Source organism: Camelus ferus, chromosome X (assembly GCF_009834535.1).
Source record: "Camelus ferus isolate YT-003-E chromosome X, BCGSAC_Cfer_1.0, whole genome shotgun sequence".
NCBI lineage: Eukaryota > Metazoa > Chordata > Mammalia > Artiodactyla > Camelidae > Camelus > Camelus ferus.
The window spans coordinates 6982342-7001299 of NC_045732.1; the positions used below are offsets into that span (position 1 = coordinate 6982342).

General features: G+C 40.4%; 1 protein-coding gene across 1 annotated transcript in view; it reads right to left on the reverse strand.

Annotated features, from left to right (window-relative positions):
- Positions 1–1685: 1685 nt before the first annotated feature.
- Positions 1686–18958, reverse strand: part of OPHN1 (oligophrenin 1) — a 441200-nt gene continuing 423927 nt past the window's right edge. The window contains exons 17-20 of the mRNA XM_032475625.1: positions 12091–12256; positions 10956–11006; positions 6894–6935; positions 1686–5651 (exon numbers count right to left, since the gene is read on the reverse strand). Coding sequence (XP_032331516.1) covers positions 6902–6935; positions 10956–11006; positions 12091–12256 — 251 coding nt within the window. The 3' untranslated portion in view covers positions 1686–5651; positions 6894–6901. The remainder of the gene's footprint in view (positions 5652–6893; positions 6936–10955; positions 11007–12090; positions 12257–18958) is intronic.

Sequence of the window (18958 nt, forward strand, 5' to 3'; positions counted from 1 at the left end):
TGAAAGAATGAGTGTGAATACGTGATGGAAACAAAGTACCCAGATGGAAGTCACCCAAAGAAAGTACAGTTGAAAGAGCCTTGGGATGGTACTCTTCAACTGTTTTCTACCATTGGCTCTGGTGTGTGGCCTTAGACAAGTCCCTTCTCTCTGAGTCTATTGCTCCATTATAAGAGGTTAGATTATAGCCAGCTACCTTTGGCTAATGGGCATCAGAGTCACCTGGAAACATGGGTGGCAGATGGCAGATGAGCAAGAATTTTCTCTTTTTTATAAGTGCCTCCTATCCACAATAAACTAGCCCCCAAAAGCCCAAGTCAAAGGAGTTTCATTACATCATGCAAAATAAATCCTATTCAAGATATAGGAGTTGATTCCCAAGTATGTGGTTTGAAGCAGCTGGTTCTCCAAGGAGTCTGGATGTCTTGTTATACTTGAACTAAAACACTGGCCAGTATCAAACTGGTTAACTAGAGTCATACTCTTCTCAGTGCCTTGCAGTCCCCATCATTGTTGCTTTGTCACACCTGTGATATTTCCTTCTAGAATACCCCTTCTCATGTGAACTGATGATGCTAAACTATGGTCAGACAAAACCCAGTAGAGTTGCCCATGTTTTCATTACAATGTTGGCTGGAGTAAAACCCACAGCTAAGAATAACTGAATGCCAAAGCTGAAAAGGCCCGTTGAGACTACCTGGTTTAAGGATATACAGTTTGAGGCCTAGAGAGGGAGAGGGACTTGCTCAGCATTACAGAAAGATAGTGACAGAGGTGAATCTGGACCCCAAATGTTCCTGAAGGGAGCTCTTTCCAATGCTCCATGTTGCCTTTCTCCTGCCTTTGATGCTCAGATATTTGAAAGTCAAGTAACTTTTAGTCTTCCTATTTCCTAGGCTGGTTTCACGATTCTTTGAAGTAGAGAAAGTTCATTTATATGTCATCAAAGTACAAGGCCACGTACAAAGCAATGTAAGAAGCAGGCAGGTATGGACACAATCTTTGTAAACACTCCCAAAATACCAGATTGGTCTTATCCACCATTTTTGGTCTTTGCCTCACCAAGAGGTCTCTTTCTTCAACCTGCTTTGTTCTCTCAAGAGCCTTATGATCAGTGCTTCTCAAAGTTTAATGTGCATAGATATCTCCTGGAGATCATATTAAAATACAAATTCTGATTCCAGATGTCTGGGATGGGGCCCAAGAATCTGTATTTCTAATATGCTCCCAGGTAATGCTCATGCTGAGGCTGATTGTGGACCATCTTCACAGTAACCAGACTTGAAGATGTTGTCTCATTTCTAAACATCTTCTCCATTTACTGTCAGCATTCCTTTACCACTGGGGGTAGTGTGGTGTATTAGAAACAAGAAGGCCCCTGTAGCTTCTAGTCTTGGGTTTTTATCAATCCCTATCTGTGGGACATTGGACAACTCATTTCTCATCTCCCTGAGCCTCAAGTTTCCTTATCTGTAGAATGGGGCTGTCATCTATCACATAATGATGTTGTGAGTTCTGAGGAAATGACAGGGCTTGATGCAAAGTAGACTGTAGATTGAGATCCCTGGGTACACAAATATTCTGGGACTACATTTCCTTAAAACTGCAGAAAACAATATGAGCCTCATATGCCTAATATGTTCAAAGAGTGTTTCCATGACAAACTTGAAGATGGAGGTCATTAATACTAGGCAGTCTGCATATTTTATTGAAAGTTACATGAATGGGCCCCAGGACCTAATTCTTTTTCTTCTGATGTTACATATGTATTTCACATAAGCAGTCTTTCTAGGATCTACTAATGTCCTTAGTATCAAGTGAATCTTTTCCTTATGAAAATGAAGGCTTTTTTTTCCATCAAAAACATTTCTTCAAGGTATCTTGCTTTTCTCTGCAATATTAAAATGCTTCCAAAACTTTTTCTGGGTTTGTGATGTGTCAAGGCCATTTATCTGCATCCACATTAAAAATAGTATCATTGATATACATTCTCTCAAAAGCAATTTTTTCTAGTCACAGAAATACTTCTACTACTTTATTTGTTCTAGTTATTACAGAATTAAGGAACTTCTTGAAAAAAGAAAGATTCTTTCCCATGATAGCAAGTTATTTTAGAAACACTCTACATGACACTATTTTATCACTGAATTTGGATGCTAAGCTTTGCCCCTCAGTGGCTAGACAATACCCCTCATCTTTTTTTAAAACAAAAACTTCAATAATATTTCTTATTCTAAATCATCTCTTAACTTTTGCTGTCACCACAGAAAAAACATAGGTTTTGACTACCAGACATTAAGTAGTGCAGAGGTACCAAGACCACTTCTACTGCTCCAAACTGCATGTGTAGATGTCCCAGTCTCTTGGGCTGAAACTGCACATGCTAGAACCTTGATGAAGTAACAAACACATACAAGGACCTTTTCCTCTTTGAAAAACAGCTAAATCAAGGACTTGACAACTACCAACTAAAAAATAAATCCTTCACTTCACACATAAAATTAGATGATCGTTTTAAAAACATTACCAAATGGGCACACAGAAGATGAGGAGAAAACGCAACTCAGAAATCTCTCCCAGCCCAGTTTTTGTTCCTCTGTAAACTGGACCTGCATCCTTTCCTTCCCCTCAAATGCTTGATTTTTAATACTTGTTAAGCAGGCAAGAGTTGAAAAGTCATGCCGGCTCCAGTAATATGGCCTTTGTGTGGCAACAGGAAAACAGCATGGGATTCAGAGTCAGAGAGGCCTGTATTAGTATCAGTCTTATTATTTACTTTCTGTATGACCTTGAGCCAGTTACTTTAACCAGCTGGGCCATAAATCCTTTACGTGTAAAATGAGGAAGGTAGTATCTACTGCATGATTGTTGTAGGGACTAACTGAGATAATGTATATGAACCACTAGCACTTAGTATGTGTTTAATAAATGTTATCACTCTCAGTTCAAGATTTATAGTTCATCAATTGCCAGTTTCTTTAACTTGTTGGCCAAGGTATGCAGATAATTTTCTAGAGTTGACATGCTTCAATTATCACCCCCTTCCCATTGCCTCTTCTGAATGACTATCCATTCATCAAGCCTAGGCCAAGCCAGTCTCATTCTATTCCATGACAGTGTGCTTCACCATGGAAGTTTTTGCTCTTTAAATCAGAGAACAAAGTGGGAGGTATGAGGTTCATTCTTTGGAATTCTTTGGGAATAGCCTAGGGCAGGAGCTGAGCTAGCCAGCCACTGTTCCCCGGCTTCCAGTCAGACTGGTGGTCCCAACTTTTTAAGCCAGGCTCTTGATATGCATCCCAAGAAACACACAGCAATCTCACAGTCACATTTCTGGGACACGTATTACACTGGGATTGCAGTGGCTTTCTCTGGTTTTCAATAATCTCTCAATATCTGTAGTGGTGATTATGGTATTTTGCTTCAAGAAAACCAGAATGAAACCATGTCTCCAATATCTTCAAAGGTACTGAGGCCACATTGGCCACTGATTCTATGGGCAAAATCTGCACACTTGCTTGCTTGAGTCAGTCATCTAATGGGACAGAGCAGAGAGGCCACAGTTCTGAGATTAGGGCTCAATGAGTACTTCCTGAAGGAGGCCAGCAGGTCTCACAGAGACTCCCCTTGGGGGTGAGCAGCAGGCAGAATGGTGGCCACCTGGACCTCTTGCTCCTGGTTTCTTAGCAACTTGGCCTTTGAGACTGGGTAGAGTTGAGGGTTCAGTATGGCCACATGGGCATGTCTTCATTAAAAATGGCATCAAGTTTCTACTCAATTACTTTCACAAAGGCCCTCAGTATGTTTAGAGTTCAGTCCTGAAATTAACTATTGCCTTTCAGTAACACCATTCCAAAGGTCTCTCAGAGTTGGTTTGGGCATGTGTGCATTCTGTCTCTCTTCTCCTTTGTCCATCTCCCTCTCCTCCCAACCCCTCTCCCCATGTCTATGCTTCTTTATCAGTACCATAGTCAGTTAACTAGTGGGGCCTTGCTAGAAGACTCCAAGTAGGAAAGCCCTTTCTCTCACACTGGACCACACTGTCATTACACAGACTCTAAAGACAGACTATCTAAGTCTCCCCTAAAGCCAAAGCATCTGCATAGAAACATGAGCAATGACACTTTCTCCAGCAGCTTCTTTTCAACAAACAGGACTCAGAAATGTCTACTTCTCAGATTTCTGACTCAATGGGTGTAGACCTATTGTGTTTTAGTTCCTTTCCAATGATTGAAATAGCAAATGAGGAAACCAGGAACTTACGTCTGGAAGTCCCATTTGGTGGCAAAGGGCTCAAGAGAGAGGGTAAAAGCTAAACCTTCAAAATGATGACCACTAAAGCCACCAATCATATGGCCCCTTGATAGATAATCATTGTGTAATGGAAAGAACCTTGTGTAGGAGCCCAAGGATGTGGGATCTTGTTTAGGCATGGCTGCTACCTTGCTCTGCCTCACTTTCACCAATGGTAAACTATGTGGTTAGACTAAGTAATTTGGAAAAGCCTTTCCAATCAAATATTTTATGGGTTATAGAAAGAGTTTTTTATCTCAAGGGCTGAGATTATTAACCTTTATTGTGTCATAGGCCCAATTTGAAATTCAGTAGAATGCTATGGATCATCTCTCCAGAAAAGGCACATTGTCATGGAAGTCTGCATATCATTTCAGAGACTTTATGAAGTTCTTGAATCCATAGATAGTGGGTTAAGAATTGTTTCTTTCAGGAGATAAAAGAGCTTATCTGCAGAAGGCAAACATGAAGCAACAGTGGCAGCTGCCAGGCCTCAATCCATCTTAACAATTTTTTTTCCCAGCATTTGACCCAAAACTGGAACTCCCACAGGAGAAACACAGGCTGCCTGTTTAAAAAGAACTGTTTTCAGCTTTTGTTCCTTTCTTGATTGCTTGGAAAGGAGGCTGTCAGGAGAAAACAGGAGGAATAATTCAAACAGACCTAAGCTTTGACATGCAAAACATGCTTTACAGATTTGTCCTAAGTGGCTATAGGCAAGAGCAGGAAGGTCAACTTCCTGAGTCCATATGAGGGGCTGTGGGGGCATCACTCATTCTGTCTGACCCCATGGGAGCAGACACATTCTTGGCACGTAGGGCCAGAGCTCCAACCTGGCACCAGGGTCTATATCCTCAGTAAGAGACATGTTAAGATTCTCCAATGTTCAGCAAACACTCCCACTCCTCTACCTCCAAGGTAAGCAATGGCTCCCAACTCAAGTAACTTCTAGTTCAGGGTAAGACCTCTGAGATCAGTCTTCAGCCCCAAATCTTTCAGAGTGGGATGGCCTTTTGAGGAAGCAGGAAGTTCAGAGAAGAGTTGAAAAGTGAGCTCTTCTCTTCGACTCAGGTCAGTGAAAAGCTTGGTTTCTGCAGTCTGGCTTGAGGGAGGGAGTTCAGTCACTCACAGTCTTACAGGAGCTCAAGGTAGACCTTCTGAGGGAATGAAGACAGAATACAAAGGAGAAATAAACTTGTGTCTAGGACATGTGTCCCTTATTTTATAGCATCCCAGAGCCTGAAGGTGCAGGGCCAGGAAAGATCTGCTCTTCAGCACAAAAGGACTCAGCACACAGGGTTTGAAGAAGACCCTTCTAGAACCTGGAAAGTGTCCCCTGAGGCCAAGGCTTTTAAAACCTGAAAGGGAAAGAAGAGAGTAAGGAATTAGCTAGGACTGGTTAAGCATTTAACAGCCTCTGAGCAGTAGGGCCTCTTTTAGTGGGTAGCTAACCATACAAATTGGTAGCTAATCTTCTGAGCAATAGGGGCTGGCTAGGCAAAGGCCCTTATAACTCAGATTCCCATGAAACAGTCCTAAGATGGTGCTATAATCAGGCCTGGAAATTGTGTGTCTTTAGCCATGACTCTAATCCCCAGAAAGTCTACAGGGGTGCAGAAGCCTGATAACTCTGAGATTACCCCCCTTGCAGAATGGCCACTGCCTTTATAGCCTTACAATGACTCACAACTTCCTTTTACTGGGACTTCACCTTTGTAAGAGCTGATAAGGAAGAGCTTATCTACCCATAGACCTCTGAGGACTGGCAGTGATAGGAAGAAAAGGAAGGCTGAGGAGTACATGGAAAGCTCGGCTTCAGATATCTGGATCTCATTTGTGCATATATTGCTTCATGTCATGCCAACGATCTGATAGTCAACCAGAACTCCTAGGTAGAGAAAGAAATTTCCAGGCCCTCCATGGCTCTGGTGACCTAAGCAAGTTACTTAACCCCCATGAACCTCAGTTCCTTTATTTGTTGAATTAAAATACAGATTAGCCTCCCTCTTTCTGACATTTGATATAGATCAAATGAGATAATGGATGTGAAAGTGCTTTGCATTAGACAAATATAAAGGACTCAGGATGAAGGTCCAAGGGGGTAAGATTGAAACAATGATTTGATCCGAAGGCATGAAATCCCTCTATAGATATGAAGGTGGACTCTCGGGACCTGCTATAATACCAAAAGAGAGGCTGCTGATCTTCTTATAGACCTAAAGAATGTTGCAGTTAGAAGGTTCCAAACTTTTCATTTTACATATGGGAAATTGAGGCTCAGAGAAGGAAACGTAATTGCCCCAAATATCACAGCCTAGGATTCCTAATGAACTTGATTCAAAGGCAATTTGTAAAACTATACTGTAGTCTGGCTGAGGGAGAAAGAAAGGCAAGAGAAAGGAGACTTAAAAACACAGAGAATCTCAGAATAAAAAGGTAGTAAGTTTAAGGGTCATGTAATGATAGGGTAGTGAACTGAGGCATGGAGGTGAATTCCCCCTCTCTGGATCTACATGGTATTCCAGTCCTCAGAAACTCAGATTTCATAAAGAAGTTTTATGTGTAACAAGGTTCTGTAGTCAAGGGTGGATACTACATACCTGAGGCCTCAACTCTCATCTCCAGGAAGTCTGCCTTGAGAACTGTGGGTAAAGGAGGAAAGACATTTCACTAAGACTCTAGAAATCAGAACTGGAAAGACAAAGCAAGAGGATGGGTGACCCTTTCAGGACAGTGACAATTAGGCCATCTGAAAAATGGGGTAGTGATTATATCCAGGTGTTTCAAAACATCTCACTCCATGCTTATATGCTGCTTATATACCTCTCTGGCAGACTTAAAGAGCCCAGTCCCCCAGAAACAAAGGCATCTTTCAGATGCCAGCACAATCCTTTGAATGCCAAACTATGGGAGACTAGAGAAGACCAGAGAAATTGGGTCAAGACCAATGACTACATCCTGTGATTATCTAAAATGGGAGCAAGGCAAAGAGGGAGGGAAAATGCCATATGAAAAATGAATACTCCTTTGCCTTGACAATCAAACCAGCCTTGCCCAGCATCTTGATGTACTTAGATCAGTCTTAATGTAGCTTTGTCAGGGGATGGTTGGAGGAAAGAGACAATCCTGGAGAATCAAATCCCATAGAATGTGGCCAGAAAATCCCAGACAATAGCTGGCCCCAGAGCTATATCCTCAGCATTCTTTGTCTCTTCTCTCTTAAGTATATTTACACTGACTCCCTGAGTGATCTTATTCCCATCCATGATTTCAATCCCCATTAAATACTAAGAACCCCCTCAAAGGCTACTATTCACATTGTAGTATATGTGAATGCCCCCATGAATTTGTACAATGGCTGTGCTCAACAGTTCTACCTCTAACCCTATGTAGGTCCAGCCTCAACTACTAGGCTAAGTTGTAGTTACCCACTGGACGCCTTGATCTGGATGTCCTGCAGGGTTCTCATAAACACTGTGTCCAAAATTGAGCAGAGCAATTTTCCACAAAACCTATTCTTTCATGATTGATTCTTGCTACCATCCAGCTAAGTGCCCAAATTAGACTTCCCTCTCTCTTACTCTTTCTCCAATACTCCATGTTTGAAAATTCAGCAAGGTTTTACTGACTCAACTTCAAATCTGTCCTTCCATTCCATTCCTACTGACAATACCATAGGTCAGGGCCTCGTCAACTCTTGCTAGGATGATTAGCTTCTTAATTGGTCTCCCTACCTCCAGGCTCTATTCTCACAACTACCTTCCTCATTACCATCAAATTTTTTTTTTCACAATTGGGGCAGCTCAGAATATGTACTGTCATGCCTAAAAGTCTTCCATGACTCCCCACAGACTAAAGAATAAAGATCAAACTCCTTAGTATGTCATATAAGGCCTTTACAATCTGGTGCTAATCCATCTTCTTGGCCTCACCTCCAGTCAAGCTTCCCTCTTCTCACCCCTACATTCTAGCCTAAGTGGAACCCGAATCACTTCATGAGCCTGTTTTGCAGAAACTATTCTGCCTTACTGAAATGTCTTCCCCTCCTTTCTCTTCTTGATGAGCCATTTATTAGTTTCTCTGGAGTTATGAATTTTTTCAATTGTGAAATTTAGATGAATGAGAAGTGAGGTCATTCAAATGTCACGTTGCAGTCAGGTGTACAGATGGGAAGCAAAAAGAGGCAGAGCCAAGGTTAAACAGGTCACTTTCATTTGATATGAGAGATGAGACTGACTGAGGCTAGTCTGAGGGTCTTGACCAGTAGCTGGCACATAGAGGTACTGATGCAAGTGGTGGTTACAAAATGGGTGCCTAGACAGAAGGGGGGCTTTCCCTATGTGGAGGCTGAGTGGGAGGCACCTGTGGGTACCTAAGAAGGTCGCTCATGATATACTGGAGGACAGGTGTACCCACTTTGATATTACCCAAACTCCTGCCAAGTGGAATCTGGGGATATGGAACAGGATTAAATCTAGGTTCCAGAGGCCTGAAAATAGGAAGTGCCTGCTTTGGCCACAGCCCCCTATTTTGTGGTCAGTCTAAGACTTCCCTGAACACTAAGTGACAAAGCCCAGGCAGTGGTTACTAATCTCTTTTCACACTTTCAATACCAGTTTGGCTATAGTTTCCCTATTGGAAGTCAGGCTGCCTTAAAGATTCTACTGGACTTTGTTCATGCCTAGTATATATTCCCTCTCAATGCTCTGGTTCCCTGTCCTAGGTTACAGATCAATCCCTTACATTTTTCAGTGTATTCTATCCATCTTTCAATCCCCAGTTCAGATACTACCTCCTCTAAAAAGCTTTCCTTTAGATATGCCCAGTTCATTCTGTTAATTCTAGTTCGCATCATGCTATTTCCTTGGTATTTATTTTTCATATGGTTATCCTATGGAGGGAGGAAGGGACACCAGGAATGGGAAGTAGTCCTGCTCATAGTGTATACTTTGTTAGGAATATTAAGATCTCTCTCTCTCTCTCTCTCTCTCTCTCTCTCTCTCTCTCTCTCCCTCTCTCTCTCTTTGTTTTTCTTTCTTTTCTTCTCAAGGTAAGTATTTGATTAAGCTTTCTTTAAAAAATTTCCTAAGTGAAAACTTTATCTTCATTCTATCAGTAAGAGAAATCTGGGACTTTGACCTCTCTTTCATATGTTATGGTAGAATAAATGGTAAATTATTGTCTAAGGAGAATTTGGCCCAGCCTAGGGTTCCCTGTGGCTGACTGCCAAGCTGAACTAGGGTGACTTTCTGTTCAGAATCATGTCCTGGTAAGTCAGGTCCCACAGTTTTAACTAGATGATGTCAAATCTATCCCAGCTGCACTGCTGGGAAAGGTGCATTGTTCTGCTTTTAACTGACTACCTGGAAGACTTACACTCCTGTTACCCATCAGGAAGCACAATTTCAAACCCTCTGGTAAGTGACATGGAGTAAACTCACAGAAGAGTCCCTGAAGGCTAAGCTTTCATTTCTCCAGGTGTTCTAGTCTAAACAGTCCCAAATGACAGGCCTTGAAAAGTCTGTACCAGCACTTAAGGAATTTTAAAAACAACAGGAAGGAAGGAGGAAAGGAAGGAAGGAAACAAAACAACAACAATAGAAAAAACAGATTCTCAAACGTTACTCTTGAAGATTCTATTTTAGTGGGTCTAGAACATAAAATAAATCTGTGTTCATTTTATTTTCCCTCTAAATTTTCCATGTGATTTATATGTGCAGCCAGTTTGAAAACAACCACCTAAGTCTAATGTTTATCTTTGAAATGAGGGCTATGCTTCTTCTAAGGCTGTTTATGTTAGAGTATTACATTCTATATATTCCTGTCAGTTATCCTTTTAGAATATAATAGGATCTAAATAAGTAAACTAACAAAAAAGGGATAAATTGGAAGTTAGAGTTTTGCAGATACTAACTACTGTATGTAAAATATATAAACAAGTTTATACTGTATAGCACAGGGAACTATATTCAGTATCCTGTAGTAACCTATAATGAAAAAGAATATGAAAAGGAATATATGTATGTACATGTATGACTGAAACATTATACTGTGCACCAGAAATTTACACAACATTGTAAACTGACTATTCTTCAATAAAAAAGGGATTAAAAATAACACCTACATTGAGCTTCAAGTTTTTGCAATACTATTTGGCATGTGAGTACTCTGTGTGTATGTGTGTGTGTGTGTACGTGGGGAAGAGAGAGAGAGAAAAACAGAGAGAGAGAGAGAAAGAGATGGAAAAACAGAGTCAGAGAGGCAAAGAGACAGCAGATAAAGAGACAGACAAAGAAAGTGAGACAGAAAAAGAGTGAAAGAGATAGGGAGACAGAGAGAGACAAAGACAGAACCAGGGACATAAGTGGAAAAACACAGAGAGACAGAAAGAGACTGAGAATTACAGACACAGAGAAAGAAACGGTATGTGAGACAAATAGAATGACAGAGAGACACACAGGTACAGAGACAGACAGAGACACAGGGTGAGAGACAGGGAGACAGAGTTGTGGGAGAGGAAGGAAAAAAGACAGTCAACACAGAGAGACAGAGACAGAGCTACAGAGAAACAGCAAAAGAGAATGTAAGAAAGCAAATGACATGCTCATGATGCATTTACTAAAAAGTGATTTGGTTTCTCTCCTGTCACCTACATGTCTTACCTTCCTGTTTTCCGGGACGCTGTTTCAAAGAACCTGGTCCTGGAAGCCACCCTGCAAACAGAAGCCAACCAAGTCCCATGAGTTGGTCTGAAATACATGTGAAAACCAATGGCCAATGGAAAGGACAGAAAAAGTGAACAAGATGGGCCTCTGATGCCAGGCTCTGCCTTAACTTGCAAAGGACCTGGGGCTGAGGAAAACCAAAATATCAGAATGTGAAATGTCTCAATGACCATAGGCACCCCCAAAGATATGGCTGATACCCTCTGTGTCCCATTGGTTCAGAATAGTTTATGTATATTGCCCATTCAGGTTACTCCTGGGGAAAAAAGTGAAACAAGTTCTTGTTTTCAGAGGATAATTTTTGGCATTTTGTAAATACACAGGTAATTAGTCCAAATGGTGGAGGCTTTGTTTCTCTTATTTCCCCAATTTTACAATTATGGAAAACAAGAGACATGAGAAAAAAGGAACACCAAGAAGTGGTACACTGAGGGGTCCCAGGCATTGGCTGAGGAGAAGGCAGCCAGGCTAGTTTTGTGCCCAAGCAAGGCTTTTCCCTGAGAGCTGAGGTTGCCCCACCTGAGCTGCTCTATCCCTGGTTCCTGGGCTTGGGGCCTAGCCTCAGGAATGTCTGCTGGACATCAGCTCTGCTCCTACCTTGCAAGAGGCCCTCTGGAGAATTTGAGACAACCGAGTCAAGATTTTTAAAAATCATGCCTTCTCTTAAAAAGAAAGCCTCAAAGCCCAAGTAAAAAGAACAAATCTGTTTATTGAATTACTTTTAAAACCAGTAGTAATAAGAAGAAAATAATATATATATTCCAGAGCCAAGGAAGCATGAAGACAGCAAGTAATCTTATCACCCTACACAGATCAGGGCAGCTAAGAAAAATGGGTCTCCTATCAGGCACAAGGTTTAAACTCTTCAGCTTTAGGAAATACCTCTCAGCCATAAGTGTTGGGTAGAATACTTTGAACAGGACTGGTCTGTGCCAGTTCCCTAGACTCTGAAGTTAATAATGCTCCAGAGTTGTGCTCTGTACACACTTCACAATCATAATGGTGATCCTGAGAGCATTCCTGGTGGCCTAAGATGGGCCTTAGGTCAAGGTTGAAAAACAACTCTACTTACACGGAAGATGGGATTTCCCCTGCATTGCCAGCTACAATATCTGGCTTTGGTTCTGGTTTCTGCGGAGTAGCTGCCCGGTAGGGAGGGTCTGGAGGCCTCACAGGGGGGCGGATGATGGTTGGCTTTTCTCCTGGAGGACGCAATTTGCTGAAATTGTCAGGGTCTCCTGCAAGAAAGAAGAACAAAAAGAACTTGGATAGTTAGCCAAGTGGAACACTACCCCTGAGAAGGTACTCAATACTGGAATTATCTGGGCTACCTCCCTTGGCCCCTATTTCTTTTTTTTTAATTGAAGTATAGTCAGTTTACAATGTTCTGTCAATTTCTGTTGAACAGCATAATGTTTCAGTCATACATATATATGCATATATTCCTTTTCATATTCTTTTTCATTATAGGTTACTACAAGATATTGAATATAGTTCCCTGTGCTATACAGTAGAAACTTGCTGTTTATCTCATAAGGTTTTATATGCACTAATTTCATTTTTGCTGTATGGTGCTGTAATAGTTGGCTAGGGCTGCCATAACAAAATACCACAGACTGGGTGGCTTAAACAACAGGAATTTATTTCTCATAGTTTTGGAGGCTAGAATGACATATTTCACAATCTTTTTCATTATAGGTTACTAGAAGATACTGAATACAGTTCCCTGCGCTATACAGTAGGACCTTGTGGTGTATATATATACATATATGTATGTGTGTCTGTGTGTATGTGTGTGTATAATAGAATACTACCTATTTTTTTTTTTGGTCACTAACAACTCTGGATTTAGAAAAAAAAAATGCTTCCAGCAGTTAGCCCTAGAGAAAGCCTATGTTTGAATCCCAGCTCTAGAACTTCCTGTTTGTATGACCTAGAGTATATCATATCTATTTGCTAAGTCTCACTTTCTTCAACTATATCATCAAGACCAATAATATATTGTCTTACAGAGATAGTGAGAAGATTTACGTAGGTACTAATATGTTGAGTACTTAGCCTGGCACATAGTAGGTACTTACTCAATGCTTGATGATGAATTTGAATTTGTTCAATTCATCATCACCAAAACTCAAGCCCTTTCACTTAGGCCTTGACTATTGTGTAACAGTTTCCTAACTCGCCCTCCTGTCTCTATGTGTCTAGTTTCCAGGTCAGTCAGTACAAAATTAATTCACATAATTTTGTAATAAAATGATTCTGGCAAGAGTATCATGAAACAGATGCATTGGGTTTATTCGATCTAGATAGCCATCAAGAATTCTAGAACAATGTGGATGAAATGTGAATCATACATATGAGACTGTTCATGCTTGTTGATCCAGTCGATTCATTTTGGGGAACAGGCCCAAATAAATTAACCCAAAAGAAAAAAAAAGGAAAACAGTTGGCACAAAAACATGCTTCTTAACAGCAAAAATCCAGACTCAACCACAAAGGCTAATAAGCAAACAACTCAATTCTTATAAGTGTTTGACCAATGTATATGAAGTGTGAATTAACAAGGATTTGGGCTAGGTCAAAAATATACAGGCATATAAAATAATATTAAGTGAAAACAAATCCACAAAAACTGTTCATGTCTTGATGAACACCACATGGAAACAGACACATGTGCAACTATGTGAAGGTGTTGGTAGATCTTGATATTCATTCAATTTTTATCAGTAAATCTCAATATTAATTAAATTTTATCTGACAAAACTTTTTAAGATAAATGTAAATAATATTAACTTTAATCCATATAATACTGTTGTAAAATTTACCTTAAGTATTTTCACATTGTTTTTCTCCTCCATAAAGATTTTTCCAGTGACTATAAAATGTACAGGATAAAGTTCAAACTTCTTAACATAAATTTAAGGTCTTCTATGAGCTGGTCCCAGATTATCAACCCAGGCAAAAACACTAGACCTTAACTACCAGCTCTACTTTAGTTAAACTGAACTTCTCAATGGCTAATCAAAGTAAGCCCTTGACTCTTACTTCTAGGTGAGATAGTATGCTATAGTGTGGAAATTACAGAGTGTGAAGTTGGGTAGACCTGGTTTTGAGGCTTTGTTCTGCTACTTCCAAGATATGGGACCCTAAGCAGCTTTTTCAACTCTTTGACCACCAAGTTATTCATCTGTGAAATGTGTATAACTCCTCCTTACAAGGTGATTGTAAGGGCTAAATTAGATGGCTGATAGAGAGTGTGTACCATACAGCAGGGATAACTAAGTTCTGTCTGGCTTCTTGCCCAATATATGTCCCTGTATTCATGTCTTATTTGTATTGTAACTGTCCCTCAACACTCAACTCAAATATCACTCCTTTGAACACTCCAGCTGGCATAGGTAACTTCCATCCATATAAGCACTCAAATATTGCTGTGTGGGGTCTTTAAATTCCTCCATCTAGTCATTCTGGTGAGGGAGACAGACATGAAAAGGGATAATGATAATACAGCACAATTGGTGTTCTAATGGAGGTATGAACCAAGTACTATTCATTTACACACATATAAATTCTGTATCTCCATCTGGACTGTATCTTACATTTCTCAACACACCATTCCCCTTAGCAACAGGTGGGGTACACAGAAATGCAGCTGAGAAAAATGACCAAAATTATAATAATAATCTGATTTTTCTAACATATGCTATACTGTTCAAAGCACTCTACCAGGTAACTATTTAAGGTTAACAATAAGCTTCATAGGAAAGAATAGTAGATGGGTCTTACTTTCTTCATTTTACAGAGAAGGAAACTAAGGTTCAGAAAGGTGAACTCACTCATCCACAACCACATAGTTAGGTCTAAGTGGTAGAGTGAGGACTGAAACCCATAGCTCCCATTTCTGCATCCACTATTCTTCCCAGTGTCTGCTGTTTTGCTGTTATTAGTAGTAATATAAAAAATGATAAATTATAATAATAATGGTAATAAAATAACTGGTAAAAACTTTAGCTACCTTTTTATGGAACACCTGTTCTGTTCCAGGTACTGTGATACTATATTCAGTACTTTATTCATATATTCTCATTTAACATTGGCCACAACCCTGAAAGATAAAAAGTATTATGCCTATTCTATAGTGGATAATACAGAGACACAGAAATGAGACATAACCTCACAGTTCATTGGCAACAGACTCAGGTCCATCTGATTTCTGAAGCCCATGCAATCCCAAGTACCAGTGGTTCTCAACCCTGGCTACACACTGGAAACAGTAAGATCATACAGTACCTGGGACCCATCCTCAGAGATTCTAGTTTGATTGACTGGGGTAGGATCTGGGCATGGGTATTTTTAAAAGTTCCCTAGGTGATGTTATGTATAGCCAGAGTTGAGAACCACTAGGCAACATGATGCTGCTTGCTCAATGCAGATCAGATTATAACAGCAGACAATATTGTTCCATTTCAACTGGTTGCTGGAGGGGGTGTTGGATGGGAAGCACATGCTACAGAGGCAGAAAACATTTCTACCTGAAGCTGTGTCCATCCTAAGGCTATTGCTTCCTTTGATGAGAGAGCCAAATGACACTCATTAAAGTATGAAACCCATTCATTTCCAAGTTGCAGTCACATCCAAATAGACATCAACCCAAGACCTTGGAAAACAAAGGTCATTAACCTTGCATCCCCCCAGGCTCTTTATTGGGATCTACAACTTGATGATTGATTACAAGTCAAACTTTGAAGTAGCAGCAAAGGACTTTCTTCATTGAAAGACCCCAGTGTTTTTCTCTCCTGCCTGTAATTTGCCATAGTAAAATCACAGTCTCAAACTGAGGAGGCAAGGATGGAAGAGTAATAGTAGCTGGGAGTCAAGAGACTTAGATTCCAGTCTTAATACTAAAACTAACTTGCTGGGTGACTTTGAGAAGATCACTTCTCTACCTGTACAATGTGGACTTGGACTATTTTCCAAATCAATGGATCCATGATATAAGTCTGTAGACCTATATCTTGGCCTACTGACTTTTATATGCTACACTGAAATACTCTAGAAGCCAGTTGTGATTATGTACTTACCCAGTTTGAAAAAAAATCTCCTGGGGGGAGGGCATAGCTCAGTGGTAGAGCATATGCTTAGCATGCACAAGGCCTTGGGTTCAATTATCAGTGCCTCCATTTAAATAAATAAATAAACCTAATTTCCTACCCCACCACCACCAACAAAAAAATCTCCTGACAGATAGACTGACAGATAATAGTTAGATTTAGATTTCATAGCCCCCTATTGCCTGCAGAATAAACTTAAACTTTTTTTTAACCTGGAATTCACTACCTCCTTCCATTTGGCTTCAACTAATCTTTCTGATCTACGTTTTCACCATTCCTCTTCACATATCTTATAGTCCATACCAACAGTATTCTTTCTTGTTCCATGTACATGCCTTACAATTAATCATCTCTTTCCCAGATGTCCTTTTCTCTAATTTTATATGCCCAGATTTGTATCACCCATCAAGACTCAGCTTAAGTGCCATATCTATGGGAAACCTAATATGTTCCAAGTTCCTTTCTCTGACTCATATAACACTAGTCACCTTGCACTTTGAATCAAGGCTCTGTTTTTGTGGCTCTATCTTTCCTATTAGAATGGAGCAACTTGAGAGCAAGATTCAGGTGGGATTCATCTCTGCATTCAGTAAGTTGCTTTTCATGTAACTAGTATTCAATAAATAATTACTGAGAAAAAACTGGAGCTCAGATCATTAGAAGGACAATAGAAAAAGCTTTCCCTTTTGATGTCCCCATTTGTGCCATCTGTGATACACACAAACATAACATACAAAAATTTCAGGGCTATTCTAAAACCTAGATTGAAAGGCGCTCAATATACTGGGTGTTTCTTGAGGGCTTTTGTGCCCAGCCTTATGCTCTCACAAGAGATGCACACAAATGATCTGACCTAGACTTTGCCATCCAGGGGCTTAAAACTGAGTTGGAGAATGAAGTCACACTCATGGGAAATAAATGTGAATATTGTAATTCAGCATCCACATTAGAGGGCCAAACTTGGGTGTCAAAAGAAGTGAGGTAAAAGAGAGTTCCCTGGGGCAGGGTCGTCAAAAGACATCATGGAGGGAATACCACTTGAGCTGGTCTTTGTAGGATGGCCAAGAATCCTTCCTTGTCCCTTTCCTTCAACAATGGCCCTCCTCTTTCTCCATGTTTAGCATGGTCAGTGATAGGTTGAGGGTGGAAAGAGCATCTCTGAGCTCTTTTATGACATCAATATTTGAAGCTCGAGGCTTCTCATAGGCTCTAGAATATAAAAGAGTAAACATCTACCATCTTCTATACCTGCCATTTCCTGAGAGGTTGTTACCCACCTTGTAGCACTATTATTTTTTTTAACTTCTATTATGTTACCAGATGATTTGTATACCTAATCTTATTTAATCCCCACAAAAACCTTGCCTGCTGTACAGGCATTGTCCCCACTTACAGTTAAGAAAACTGGCTCAAAGAAGTGAAGTGTACCAAACTAAGATCATGTAGCTAGTAATTAGCCTCCCATAAAAGCAAAATGACTGTTATCTTTTACTGAGTACTCATTATGTGCCAAGTCCATAGACACTTCATTTCACCGTTACAGTGATCCCATATATTACCTTCACTTTACAAACTAGAAAACTAAGGCTCAGAGAGGTTGTGACTTGCCCAAGGTCCCACAACTTGGATGAGGCAGAGCCAGGATTCAGACTCACTTCTGGGAGACTCTGAGCTTAAGTCATATGTGTAACTCCACTAAGCCTTCTGAGCCTCTGATCTTTCTACCAAATTTTACTTCATTTTCATTTCTTTTTAACCTTGGTCCACAACCTGACTTTTACTCTAAATTTGACTTCCCTCTCCAGCCAACCTGTTCCTTCCCTCCCCATTCTCTATCAAATGACCATAATCAAAACATCTTAGCTTCTGTAGATTTCTTAGGACATGATGACCATCAGTCTTCAACCTTAAGCAAGTTTCTCCCACCTTTTTTTATACCAATCTATACCCTACCTGAGGGCACGGAGTAAGAGGAGATTGTTTCCTCTTGTAGATTCCCCCAGTTTTCTAAAATCATCTATTTCTTTCTATGAAACTCCTCCTTGCTCATCTCCTTTAGGCACTAATTATCCTTGTGGATCAACTTGGGTTAGGCTTCAGGAAAGACAGAGAATGAAAACCAAACATAGTAGATTATTAAAAGCATAATGAGTCCAAAAACAAAAATATGGATAATGGCCAGTACAGCTCATTACTGCAAGAGCAAGTCTGTGCCTAATACTTTTAGTGCTGATGCAAATGCCACTCATAGCATTAGTTAACCCAGTGGAGAATTGATGGCCCTGTGGCTGAGCAGGGCCTTACAAGCACACTTTCTCCAAGCTCAAGACTATGCCACTAGAAGGCCATCTTTTCTTCCCAATTAAGACAGAGGGTCTTAATCCTGTATGTCCCACAGTGGATGTATTCTCCACTTTTATCCCAGAATCTCAGACAGAGTGAAGGGCTCTTTACCCCATGCTCCCAGTGAAATTTCTTCTCATTCCCAATAGATCACGGATCACACCGGACTAGGACTGGTTGCTTACATGCCAGCCTCACCATGAACTTTTGGAGGACAGGAACCATGGCCTTTCATCTTTGTCTCTCCCACTGCATATCACTATGCCTGAATAAATGAACAAATACATGTAAATAGATGTCCTTCTTCTCCATTCCCTAAAAGGAAGCCCTAAGGTTCTTTGTTGAAGCTGCACAAATGTCCTTTCCAAAGCCAGACTTGGTAAAAGGCAGTAACATCAAAGGATGGCAGGGAATTTGGCTTATATCATTTTGCTCCTCCAACAGTGAATGCTTCTCAGAAAACAGAAAGAGGAAGGTCACTAAAGC